The 14,450-nt window shown below is 36.0% G+C and overlaps 1 protein-coding gene across 2 annotated transcripts in view; it reads right to left on the bottom strand.

Annotated features, from left to right (window-relative positions):
- Window positions 1-382: 382 nt before the first annotated feature.
- Window positions 383-14,450, bottom strand: part of LOC119835403 (tyrosine-protein phosphatase non-receptor type 61F-like) — an 18,902-nt gene continuing 4,834 nt past the window's right edge. Inside the window, exons 4-9 of one of the 2 annotated variants that reach the window (XM_038360170.1) lie at window positions 11,589-11,814; window positions 11,352-11,501; window positions 9,421-9,571; window positions 8,616-8,754; window positions 8,232-8,342; window positions 383-2,621 (exon numbers count right to left, since the gene is read on the bottom strand). In XM_038360170.1, the coding sequence (XP_038216098.1) occupies window positions 2,579-2,621; window positions 8,232-8,342; window positions 8,616-8,754; window positions 9,421-9,571; window positions 11,352-11,501; window positions 11,589-11,814 (820 nt within the window). In that variant the 3' untranslated portion in view covers window positions 383-2,578. Of the gene's footprint in view, window positions 2,622-5,545; window positions 8,343-8,615; window positions 8,755-9,420; window positions 9,572-11,351; window positions 11,502-11,588; window positions 11,815-14,450 lie in introns of those variants that run through there. The other variant, XM_038360169.1, reaches the window with a different exon arrangement.

Raw genomic sequence — 14,450 nt, 5'->3', positions numbered from 1 at the left:
CTTTTTTTCCAACGAAAGAATGAAATTTCTGATTAAAATATTTCTTATTGTTTTCAACAACAAACAACACCGCCTCAAATTGTCAGAACAACACCAAATTTAAATGGGACAACACAGACGGCACCATCTATCAAATAAATAAAAATCATCAAATTGTTTCACCCAGTCTAAAGTTCCGAGTCAACAAACATAAAAAAATAGTGGAAGCTTTTGAAGTCGGTTGACAAAGAACCAATGACGAAAGAAGTTAAATTGAATTTTGATTAATATTCTTGCGTCGAATTTCGTTTTTGATTGCCATCACATAACTATCAAATTATAAAAGGGATTTACTTATGACTTGCAGGATAAGTGAATAAACAGATAGAAATAAAAGATAACATCCAAAGAGCATCGACCAGTGTATTTAATCAAAGTAGTAGTGCGCGGTAAAAAGTGAACATTTTATTGTTATTGAACGTTTCACTCAAAAGAAAATAATAAATTTTTACCTGTATATAACATAAGAAACGTTCTATGACTAAAACTAACGCTAAACATTACATGTATCAACAGTTGCTTATCTGTCAATAAAAATATATGTTAGATTATGTTTTAAGGCAGATTATGTTTGTTGTTATATGTTGCTTATTAATTCCATATTCCTTATAGTTATATACATCATCCTTATTATCCTAGAAGTCATACAACTAAAAATGGAACCTATATTAAATTGCAGTAAAGACTTTTCACTTATTCATACGTTTAAACTTTTAAAAATCCAATATTTATAAAAGATATGCACGTTATAAACAGCGGTATTTAGAATGTAATGTGAATATAAAAATACATTTCAATCTTAATAGTAAAGTATGGCATTCATTAATGAATAATTTTAACTGTATGTAACCATTATGAATATTTGTAAGGTTGAAAAGTTTCCAGCTCATATTATAATAACATGGGCCGGCAAAACGAGTGCAATTAATACTGTTTTGCAAAAGCTATGTGGTAGGTCGAATCAAATTATATTTTATAAACTGAGTTTACAACATACACTATACGCTAGAATAGAATAGACAGAAGGATAGACAATCAATGTCCAAATGACGAATTATGTTCATATTCGGCGAGAACGTAAAGATTATAATGAGTCATCAATGGGAATTTACTTAGGTCTAATTTTCTAATTCATACAACAAGACCATTATTTTACAACACGTACTACATACATTTAACGCCAAATAGCCTAGTGCGGAATAAGCTTCCTTTATAACACATGAAATATTTATATAATGCAAAAATGGTACACAAATGTAGGGACTACGCTTATGAGGCGTATATACGATTATAACATTTCAGAAAAACTAACATATAGATAATTTCAACTACAATCTACGAAGAATAGTCACAAAGTAGTGAATATACACATTAGGGTGTATTATTCTAATCATCTAAGATTTGTTTAATAGCTATATAATTTTGTTAGTGTACATCGAGTTAAGCCTACATGATGATATAGTGCATACATAAATAAGTACAGGCTACAGTCACCAGTAGGTGAAATTCAAACCAATCTTAACTATATAAAAATAAAGGAAACTTGACTACATTGTGCTTATTCTAAATATAAATAAAATTGACAGTTTGCGTAACCGAGGAGTAAACACATCTTTATTGAAAACCCGTTTGTATGCAACATATTTCGACTTTTTTTATAGAACATCTATTTTAAATTCGGTAGTATCACACGATGATTTCAAAATATTGATAACACATTACGATAGGTACCAATACCAACTAATTGTCAGTAGTTTGCCATCAACGAAAGGTCTCCATAAAGATGTATTTAGTTTAAATCTATGATATTTTGACTAACCTAAATAAATAGCTTAGCACCTATAAATGAAAATGAAACTTAGTTCAAACGTTACTATGAAAGCTCATTCTTTTAAGAATATGACGTGTTAATCAGGAAGATAGGACCAATATAAGATACTTCTTAGTTATAGCACAGTTTATTATTTCAAGGTGGATAATTTCACTTTGACGTACATTTATAGGTTTTTTCAAGCCTTATTTTAATGTTAGCAATCATTGGTGTCTCTAATGTTTGGCAGTCAAAGTTGGTCAGTACGTGATCAAACTCCCTTCCCTAAACCTAACTTCTATAGCTTCTACAAATTACGAGAAAATAGGAGACGACGGACTTGAACGGCAGCTTCATATGAGCCAATTGTGAAACACAACTCACTGTCGTAGTGACAATAGATATTTTATCCATCGTATTAAAAAGGCAGTAGCAAAAGTGTATCCCAAAATATTTTCTACCACGTTCATATCCATACGAAACGATCGCATTTTGAACTAATAGAAAACGATTGGTAAACAGAAAAATCTCCGCGATTTGTTATGTACCTACATGCCTAAATGTAATTTTTATAAAAGTTTTATCAACTATCAGAAATTAGGACGGATGCCCAGTAATATATTTTGGCCAATAAAATTGAACGTATTATGTTATTGCATTTTTTTTTCACAAATTTTGTGATATTATTATTTAATTAAGCGTTTTATTGTAGAAAATTTACCTAATTCCTCAGTCTTCATTGTCAGTAATAGGGTTTTCCTCCGATTTTAACCTGAAATTAATAAACCGCTATTCAAATTCAGCCATCTTATTATTATTTATTACACAATATTTTAAATTACTTTAATGTACCAATAATTTGTATTGTCGGTGAAATAATTTTAATTAAATGATATTTTGTAGATATATATCGATTGATTATGAAAGCAATTAAAATTGAATTATTTTAAATTATCCCGATTATTATATAGTATTCTATTAATAAATAATAGTTTAAAAAACTAAAAAACACGCTTTTTATAGAAAACCGAACTAAAAAATAGAACATAAATTTAAATGAATTTAAATTAAGAAAATAGTGTTAAAAATTTCAATGAATATAAATTAATAATAGTGTGAGTAAAAAAAAATATATTTTATTTTAAAAAAAGCGTGGGGTGCATGGTGTCAAGGGTTATAGATATTTTATTGACAGATATGAGTAGAGTGATTATGATTTCGATAATATCTTAAGAAGCACCCCATGCTTTTTTTAAAATAAAATAAATTTTTTTTACTCACACTATTATTAATTTATATTCATTGAATTTTTTAACACTATTTTCTTAATTTAAATTCATTTAAATTTATTTTCTATTTTTTATTTCGGTTTTCTATAAAAAGCGTGTTTTTTAGTTTTTTTAAACTATTATTTATTTTCTACTTTTTAGTTTGGATTATTTATAATAGCTTGTTTTTTTAATTTTAAACTATTGCACGACTCGAACGACGAAAATTTTAATTAATTTTCTTACCTTATCGACTATAGATGAAAATTATATAAATTAACAAAAATCATATTTTGCAAATTGAAAAATGGAATAATTTTATCAAATTAGTGTATTGTCATCGGTCCTCAATAAATCTACAAAGTTTGAACGAAATCTGGCCGTTTAAAGTGGGTCAAAATCGCGCCCAAAGAAGTCGTTACAAACAAACATACAAACATACAGGTGAAGCTAATAAAAAGCGTGTAAAAATGTCAAAATGTTGGTAAAATTCTGACTAAATTAAATGTTACATGTTAGTTAAATGCTTATTTAATTAAAATTGATTTTCTACAATATAGCAGCAAAACGCAAACATGTTGATTAACGGTCTTACTAAGAAACATTTACGCATTCTGTATAGCAGCGGTATAGCGTTATCCTTACTAACAAACGACGTACAGGGATTTTTAGCTTATGCGCCCGTTATACCAGTTACATAAGTCTATGACATTTTATGCAATCCTTATTCAATCGCTTGTATAGAGTGTATATAATCTAGAAATTGTATGTTGTTGTTGTTGAGCAGTTCCAGTCGGCGAGATGTGGTTCTCCCGGTAGACAAGGTTGCTCCTGGTTAAGTGTACTGATTGATGACCTTGGGCAGTCGGTGGTCCAGAGGCATCACTCGCTTCGCCTTCATCCCCTCAGCAGGGGCGGCGATCACGGAGGGCTTGGACGTCTTAATGTATTGTGTGGTTTGCGACGCGACGGGTGGTGCTATGGGAATCGGTGCTGCGGTAGTAGCATTCGCAGTCATAGCAGACGCTGCGGGGAGCAGTGGGTTGAGTAGTGTGGCCGGGGAGTTCCTGGCCGAGTTTAAGCGCACTCGCCTCGTTTGCGGCAGCGTTTGCCTGTTCACCCTGGCTGGTGGCGGCAGCCATGAGCGAGCCAGGGGCGTTGGGTTCGCACGCAGTTGTGGTGGTGCGAGTTGTGGTGCCTGCATGGCGGTTACGCGTCTCCTTTCTACGAGTATATTTTCACATGTTGACTACTTAACCAACTCCGACAGAAGCTGCCAGCTATGGAGAAATGTTTATGATTCATGGAAATGGTCCACGCAGCTATAACCACTAAAATACATACAACGATCATAACGAACAATAATAACAAATCAGCAAAGCAAAATTACCATATCTCTAATTCAGATCCAGTACGATAAAGAGCTCCCAACTCTTTTGCTTCTTGAATAGATTGTTAAATCCTGCTTAATTTACCCCCAAAATCCAAAGCCCATTGATTAAAAGTACAAGTAGCTACAACCACTTTTCGACCCTGGCTCGACCCGAAGCACACGCGGAGTGTGTGCTCCCGCACATGTGAAAATATACTATAAATCAGTCGCAGTATTCCTCGACATGGAGACGTGGACAAGCTGTCCACGTCTACTACTCAGGGACGAGTATTTAAGACTGTGGGCACCTTCCTGCAAGACAGGCGTTTTCAAGTGGCGGTTGTGCCCTATTAGAGCCGGCGTGCCCCAAGGAAGCTGCTTGTCACTCGTCTGCTACAGCAGATACACGGATGATATCCCCCTCCCTCGCCGCTGGCTGACGGGCGCTCACCAGGACTTTGCCGGAGAGCTCGACCTCGCTGAGCGGCGAGCGGAGCCATCACTGATCTCCTGCAGTAGCCCGCAGATCGCCCGCGATATCACGTGGGCTCAAACGCACTGCCGCAGGCTTCCCCCCGGAAATGACACCCTCGACCAATCGGTCGCACCCAGTGCCCCGCCTGTAGTTGCAGGCGGCGATGCCACCACTGAAAGGGGCCATCGCCCCTTACAGTCACCCCGAAGCCGACGTCAACCAACGAAATTAAAGAGCTTTTTTTGTATATAAAACGTAGTCCATTCACAATCTATGACATATGAAATTCTCTATGAAAAGCTCTATTGGCGTGGCCCAAATCTTTGTATTTTTGCTATTGCGGAAAGCCCAAAAAATATAAAGCCAACAACGCAATACACACACCATTATCTTATGTTCAGAAGTTTATGAAGATGAAGGATTTAATTAATAAACTAATTTGGTTTGTTTTGTATTGTCTACATTTTAAACTTTTAAAACATGTTTTTTTTTTATGTGGTAACAACAGCAAATAAATATATTTAATAATTAAATGTATATTAATTTTTTTTATTATTTATACCAAATATGTTCTTATTCGTTTTATTAAAATAAAATCTTAACTATCTAAATAAAGCAAATAAATAAAAATGGAAGAAATCATAAAAAAATATATATTTTTGGATAAAAATGTGTTGCCATTGGCGCACTGGCGACTTGGACAAAAAAACACACCGATGTTTTACGCACAAGAGACGCGATTTATCGCGGATGCCGGAGTCACACGCTAGACGTGTAAAGCCACATCCCCGTTTCCAAGCATTTTTACGTTTGTTTCAGCAGTGAACGTGTTAAAGTTTATATTATTATAAATTATACGCTAAATTTAAATTCTTCGTTGCGTTCTACGTTGACTGAATTTATCGCCAACGGTTTAAAAAAACGTAAAATGAAAATTATACAAAATAGTATCTATTATGTCTAGCGTTAAATATTATCTATGTGGACTGCTTTGATCGATGAATAAGGTAAGGCAATATGTATAAAAAATTTGTACCAATTATTTCAATTACTTTATCCAAGGCAGATTATTTCCTGAATTCTAAAACTATTTAATGGTATATACTCGTATTTGTATATATTATATAAACATGTGTGCATACTAGTAAACACTAAAAAGTTAAAAAAGCTATGGATAAATTATTTGTTAAAGTGTATATTACTGTGTCTATAAATTTAAAACTACTTTAGAATATATTTTCATCTAATGACTTCCGTATGAATATATGATAAATATGGAGCACTAAAATTGCGATGGGATACCGCTATGAGAAGTTCTATATTATGTAATAGATTGCTGACAGGGTGATTCTTCCTCAACTATAGTTAATAATTACTGTAAAAAGGGTAATAACAATATTCAATAAAACGAAAATTGTTACAATTTTGTTCAGTACAGAAATATAAGCATTTCAACAAATTTGTCTCAATAATACTTAATTTTTAATTACTTGACCATGACTCAGGTGCGGTAACGAATCATGATATTTAAAAAGGTATGACAAAAACTACATACAGGTGGAACCGTTAAAAGTAGTGCTTCGTAGTTGTTGCGTGCATATAAATACATATTTAAAATGAAACCCCCTTTATATCGAACTAAAAAAAATGAACGTCTTATTAAAATTAAGAAATCAAACGAAATCAAATGAAAGTGTCATATGTTGTGTCATGTCTGAAACAGGAAATCATGCTTATAGATCTACGTGTTTCAGCATTGCGACTTGGAAATTGCGGCCGAGAGTTTTCATGCATTCGAGAGCATTTACAATGGAGTAACGCACATTGACGATCATCTTGTAGTTTACTCATGAGACCGGTTTGGTTTGAATCCGGATTCAAACATAAATTTGCCGACCTCCGGCGGTGTTCAATTTTGAGATGGGATTGCATAGTCGCCTTTCTAAGATCCTAGTAAATGCTTGGGGTATGTAACTATGAAGAGCTTTGAAAGAATTCTCTTCAAATTTGACAATGAAACAATAACTTTATGGAGACTTCCAAAGAGCATTGGACCACATACATCAGCAAGCCGTTGGGATGGCATTCAAGTTTAAAACTTTAATTAATGGAAATGGTGACCTGTGGTATATTTGTATTACGCTGAAACGTGATAAAAAAAGGGAACGCAAAAGGTGTGAATCTTTAAACACTTCGGATCATAAATTATGTTTTCTTTCATTTTCATCATATTCTGTTCCTTTCCTAATGGGCTTCATTGTGCAATATTTTATTATGAAAACTTACCGGCACTGGTCTTGGTGTACATTCCTACTTAGTATGTAGGTATTTGTGGTAGCGGCCTAACGCGAATAACGTTGAAAGCTGATCTTTGTTCTATTATTGTACGGGAAATTGGTCAAGTCGGAATGTTTCATGTAGAAGACTCCATAATAATTAGATAAATGTCGATTGATGGGTCTTACAAAATTGGATAGTGACACAACAAACGCACACTAGGTTTACCAATAATAAGATGTAATTCAGTACTGCCTCTGAGACAAAGCATAAATTAAGTAAAAATGATGACAAACAAATTCCGATACAGCACGATACATTTCTAGACTTCCTTAATCTTTAGTCACTTTTACTCTAACAACATTACATATCGCTGGGGGGCACCCAAAAAATCAAACACTAGCGCAGTGAGCAAATCTTCAAGGTCATTGAGCAATGTAATCCCCTTAAAGACCTCATGGGCTCGTTTTAAAATTGTTCTGGAAATAAAATACTTTGCTGAATGTGAAACAACAACAGTAAGTGAAAATTCAATTAGTAATAAAATGTATTAATTGTTGTTTCGAGAGCAAAATCAAGTCAATAATCAAACTAACAATATCTTCCACAGTCCCCCTATGTTATATATATAGCGAGTCAAAACTGACTAAGGCACTCATGTCGAATCATAACATGTGTATCAGATCTGACTATTGAACAAATACATACATATTGTGACATAAATATTTAGCCTATTTGCTCAAATCATTAATCTGAATTCATCCTAGCTTGGAAAATAAAAATGCAACATCCAAAAAACGTGAAAAATGCAACTATTTATAACCCCCCACCCGTCATGACGCACAACACTCCCGCGCGCGACCATACCGCATCATTAACAAATCGCGTGCACGCAAAGACGCCGATAGCGTCTAGTGTTTGACGTATGAGTAGATAATGATGCCGGTTAGGAGGAAGCCGAATGTAATGGTGAGTGGCTTGTATAGTGACCTCTTGAGCGCGTGCCACCGCTCCGCTTCGCGCGCTCGCTTCTTCATGCTGGAGACGCGCTCGGCCAGCTCGCGGGTGCGCCGCCGCCGCAGCGTCTCCGTGTTCTCGCCGCTGGAAACATTCAATCACGCATTAGTACGGCTTTCGGGCTGGTTGTGACCGTGTCACATGAATATCTTTACTAATATTGTTTTTTTTATGTCACTACAATTTAAACTGTGAATAGACATACAAACGTCCAAATCCATTCATCCATAAATACAAGCAACGCCCGAGCTGAAGGTAGCCGCGAGTCTATTCGGAGAACGTAAAATATCGATTGTACTGACAAGATGATAGTTGCGTCAACTTCAGACCAGCCAATAAATTTGGTTATATACTCACGTTTCGTTATTGGTGTGTTCATCCCGATCCTCATCCTCGTCATCAGCGGAGGAGGCCGGCGTGGGACAGTCCCGTGCGGGCGGTGTAGGTGGGCCCTCCTCGGAGCTGGAGCTCTCCGCCGCAGTGTAGTTCAGGTTTCCTGTAATTAATAGATGCATAGATAGCAGTATATATCGAATGTACGAGTGAGGGTATCCATAAATATAAGGGTTTTATTTTTTTATTATTATTTGAACAGCTGTAAATGAATTAAAATATATGGTGACTGGTTGCTATACGACAAATATCAATTTACATTTTGCCTTATATCTTCTTAGCCCGCACTGCGTAGTACCTACAGCTTTGATTCTTTTGTTGGCCAATTTTGGAAACTGATTTACGCCTCTTCCCTTTATCTATTAATAGAAATGGTGTCAAAAGTAAATTTTATTTTTCCTGTTGTTTGATGATTTCATGTGAGATAGCGTCTGGATTGGGAGTACATGTCTACTGCGGGAGGCGATGTATTGGAGGATACATTGAGGGTACTTTATGCAAGTTTAAATACCATTTGTTTAAATATCACTAATTTAAATACTACCCGTTCGTGATATTGTAGCCTTCTTGTGGAGAAAATTTTATCTATAGTTATTAATGATCAAAGAGGTTCGTATTTAGTTTTAGCTTCACCTGAACCCTAAATGTGTCTATGTGTGTACGCGCGTATGTGTGCTGGTGAGTGAGTGCGCGCGCGTGCATTTGCGCGTGAGCGTGCCTACGTCTTTGTGCGTTAAGTGGTCAGTAAAATAACGGAACGTAATATTACCAAGTGACGTGCTGGTCGGTATAGCGGGGAGCGGTCGAGCGGGCGCCTTGGTGAGACTCTCGGCTCGGGGCGGCGGCGGCGGTGGCGCCTCCTCCTCCCCCTCCTCGGCGACGCTCGAGTAAATACTCTCCTCCATTTTTGGCTCCTCTTTCTGGGTGAATGAAGAGACGATTGATTTAGCAGCTTCGTTTCTTATATTTGACTGTTTTGAGCTAAGCAGTTTTATGAACGACAGAAACGGATTTCAATCTCATATTCGTGTTGAATATATTTTGTTGAGTAACCATTTCCAGGACCAATTCAAGATGCGTTATCAATTCTGCAATCTGCACGATGTGTTTCTAGTAACTCTGAACTTTGCAACATGCGAATCTAACTTTGTTGCTAAATAAAAGAACCGGCGGAGCATGCGCGCCACGACAAAATTTTCTTGACCAAAGGGTCACGTTTTCATCGTTTATAACATTTTACTTTCGTCCCTAATATGATGGCAGTTACTTTTCGTCTTATGTCAAAAACGGGATGTAGGACGTTTACAAACATTCGATATAATTTTGTCTACAAAACCTAATATATCGGCAAAATTTTAAGTAAGATATTACTCTTCGTCCTCCAAGAGATTACTTATTCATTGTTTCTTACGAGTACATAAGGATATGAAATAGAAATTAATGATTGCAATGATCTTACAACCAATATATAAATATTCAATATTTTAATTTAGTTTGTCACCATTCATCGTCATAAATGTGTAGAATTTAATGAACTAAACCGGTTTGTCAACTATCGTACGTATTGCGATGAACAGAACCTTCCGTTTATCATAGTCGGGTAAAAATAGCATCGAAATAAGAATAGAACAAAATAAATACCATCTATACAGAGTGAATTTTTCAACTAAGCCTGGTCCAGGAAATCACGCCGAAAGGATCACGAGACTGGTTTCGATTAAGCCTATAACTGCATCATCAGATTTTAAAATGATCAATATTAAAAAACAACGCACCCTTTATTACGAATAAATGCAAATGTGCAACCTTAATTATTGGGATTGTAATAAATCCCCATGAAGGTGAAGGGGTGTGGGTTTTAGTTACAACCATTAATCGCGTCAACCTTGCATAGTGGCGAGTACAATTATAATTAACCTTATTTCTTGCTGCCATCACTGATATCCATCATTTATATTTCTAACTAGCTGTGACCCGCGGTCGAAACCGCGTAAGTCCGTATCCCGTAGGAATATCGGTATAAAAAGTGCCTATGTGTTATTTCAGTTGTCCAGCTATCTACGAAGCAAATTTCATTGCAATCGGTTCAGTAGTTTTTGCGTGAAAGAGTAACAGACGCACGCATACATATGCATCCATCATCACAAACTTTCGCATTTATAGTATTATTATTCGCCATTAGATGTCAGGAAAAATCATAATAAATTGGGACTACTCAAACGCAAGTAAGTTTAAGTCGATAAAACACGAATGAAACACGAATATGACATTTTCTAAAAAAAATTCCTAGCTAGATCGATTTATCGCCCCCGAAACCCCCTATATACTAAATTTCATGAAAATCGTTGGAGCCGATTCCGAGATTCCAATTATATATATATACAAGAATTGCTCGTTTAAAGGTATAAGATAAGATATATGTAAGAGAACTGATGGTCGTATGATATATTAATATAAATGGCGCACGGCCCATCTTCTTAGTATTTATATAGACTTTTTGTTATATTTTTTCTGTCTTGTTGGAACATAGCACATTATGCTATTGGTATGTATTATGCTGATTCTGCTCCTTATATGCATACAAAGACTCTCTAATAACATACAAGTAAACGCTTCTATTACACGCTCAGGAGGGGCTCATTCATGCGTTTACTTCAATTTGCAATTCACTTATAATAATCAGCTAGTACGTATACTTACATAATCGGGACTAAATCTTTTGGCACCTTCTATAATGGCTTGATATGAAAAACGAAGTTGGTCCGGTGTTTGGATCAGTCCCATTCTATCTTTACGCATTTCCAATAGGATATGTTGAATGTTAACACTGTCGAGACCTTCTTTCTCGATCTAAAACCCCAACAAAAAATTTACAAACCTCCAAAAATCATTATATACCTTTACAAAACACTTATGTATGTAACAGTTGATACTCACAATGACGAGGCACGAGTCAACAAGACAGAATGTTCCAGACCTTCCGATGCCAGCGCTGCAGTGTACAATGGCGGGCCCTACATCCGCCTCCAAAGCTCCCGAGTTGCGAACCTTTTTCAGAAATGCTAAAAATGCGTTCGGCGAAGTGGGCACACCAAAATCTGGCCAAGTCGTATAATGGAACTGCAACACTTCTCGAGTCTCATGACTCACCATATCGTAGACTCTAAAACAAAAGTATATTTTTACACCGCGCCTAAGCTGTTTGGTCGCACTCGGGTTTGTATTTCACGCGTATAAAAGAGTAATTCAATAGTTGCCCTATTTGAAAACTATAAAAGCAGATATTTATATTCGTTTGCACTGCAACTAAATTACATCCAGAGAAACTCATTAAATTTATTCATTCCATTCCAATTTAAAAGAGACATTTTTCCTCATAGTAACGTCATAATTGAGGAATATTACCAGTCAATATATAAATTGTTGTAACAAAAAAATTTACCCCAATCCTAAATATAATATGTATTTTGGTATTTAGTGAAATCCAAAATCTAAAACTAATAAGCAACATTTGCTTATTCTTCGTCCTGTTTAACAATGCTTACATTGGTGAAATATATTACAGTTACGGTTTATAAATAATTCGCAAAGCATTCAATTTATTTTTCAATTCCCATCATTCCTACGCATCGTATTATGTCTCGGAATATTGCATTATAAGATGGAAGGATATTCTAAGATTAATGAAAACTTGTAATAACATTTTCCTGAATGTAGAAAGGAATATATTTGTTATATTAACGTAGAAGATTAGATGTATAGTTCAAAATTATCGTAGTAATTCTTAATTCAAATGCATTAAGAATATTCATCAATGTATATATCAATGTATAGGGTATATTCACAGTGGAATTATATTTCAAGTTTGGTGAAAACAAAGTTACATTTATAATTATTCTGCGTTCTGTGATTTCCATGACGTCATTCAAAATTCACGTGATATTTTCTTCGCGTTTCACCTGAACGCAGCACTTCCAACAATCTAGCGTCTATTAACGCTATTGCGTCATTAAATAATTTTTATGTCATAAATGTTGAACGTGTTTGTAGTTATTTGGACCTACATAATTTTTTATTTGGGCCAACATCAATTCAATTGGATACAGTTTGCAATGGTAATTGGATGAAAAATTGTAAGGCCGTTACTTTGGCAGCCGTATTTTTTAAATATTTATTATATTGTGGGTTCCTGTGAATATTTTTGTTGAAACTGCACTTCATTTAATCAAAATAGGTAGGTTAGTACTTTCGCTTTTTTTAAACACAATGCGTGCATAACATTTTTAGTTTAATATTTTCCTTGCGTTATTTGTACAGCAATAGTAGAATCTTTTTACATACAAATTTTTGCCAGCGATTTTCTAATGAAATTCTACATGGCGTACCTTACAGCAGTCTGCTGACAAGTCTCTCGTTAGGCGAGTGACTGTGTAAGGACTAATTAAATCTGACTAATTTGTTGAATTAACACGACGTCGCCATCGCTCGCGCTCGCGCGTAATACGGTAGTATATATGAATGAGTATTATGAGTAGTATTTTGAAATGTCATGACTTCGATTCCGAATTATTCTACAAAAAAATTTTGATGAGATAAAAATTGCGTTAGCTGACTCGAAAGACGTTTTTCCCGTCGTTAATGTTTTTCAAGGTTATAATGGAGTTTGTGTAGAAATGAAGTACAAAACACAAATATCCACTATAGTTTATTCACTACTAAAGATTTGAACACTTTTACAATGATTACATTCCTATATTGCGAAATCTTTAGACTATTACAATAAGTTAACAAAGAACCTCAACGAAACTCTTAACGAACTCTTAACGACTCATTAACTTCATAACGACTATTTTACAAAAACGCGGCCGATGACAAATTTTATGTCGCTGCGCTCCCATTGGCCGAGCGCGGACCAACGCGGCCATCGTATAGAATTATGGTCGCGTTAACCTCTCTTTGAAATTTACCGCCGCTCGGGTGCGTTCCGTTACATCCTCCCCCTTTTGATCTAGCGGTAAACAACGCGACGATCAAACCCTCTTAGGCCTACCTCGACCACGCTTAGGAACCACGGGCTCAGGACAATCACCCTCGCGAGCGTGGTAACGTTGAAGATCGTGGCACGATGATATTTTCCTATAGTCTCATCCGGCTTGTCCGGGAAAGCCAGAATAAAAGACGTAGGACTAACCTTCTTAGAAATTACGTAGGGTCCATCCCTTCTTGGTAAAAATTTCTTAGTAATACCTTTAGAAGCGTTGCTAAGAGCGTGAGACTTCAGCAATACAAGATCACCAGGCTCAAGAGAACCATCGGTCCTTCGCGCAGCGTCTTTATATGCCTTCCTACGATCTTGTTGCTGCTCAATAGTCTCCTTAGCCTCCTTCAAGGTACTAGCCATCTTAAGTAGATAAGGCGTTACCTGCGGTACGTAGTTCTCCGATTCAATAATGGAGCGGAGATCAGTACGAGCATCTATAGGAGAGCGAAGCTCCCTTCCAAAAGTGAGATATGCTGGCGTCTGCTGAGTGGCTTGCGAAATGGAGGTGTTCATGGCAAAACGTATGAAGGGTAATGCATCGGGCCAATGGTGATGATGACCTTCGACCAAAATTGCCAATTGCGTCTTTAGATCACGGTTCTTCCGCTCTACCGGATTGGCCTCAGGATGATATAATGGTATAAGTGACTGTTTGACGCCCAAAACAAACATAGCCTGCTGCATGACGTCAGTTACAAACTGTACACCATTGTCTGATATTACCCGACGCGGTACGCCATAACGCAAAAACACCTGCT

Source organism: Zerene cesonia, chromosome Z (assembly GCF_012273895.1).
Source record: "Zerene cesonia ecotype Mississippi chromosome Z, Zerene_cesonia_1.1, whole genome shotgun sequence".
In the NCBI taxonomy this organism is placed as follows: Eukaryota; Metazoa; Arthropoda; class Insecta; order Lepidoptera; family Pieridae; genus Zerene; species Zerene cesonia.
Note: the sequence above shows the minus strand (reverse complement) of the source record. Positions and strands in the feature narration are given on the sequence as shown.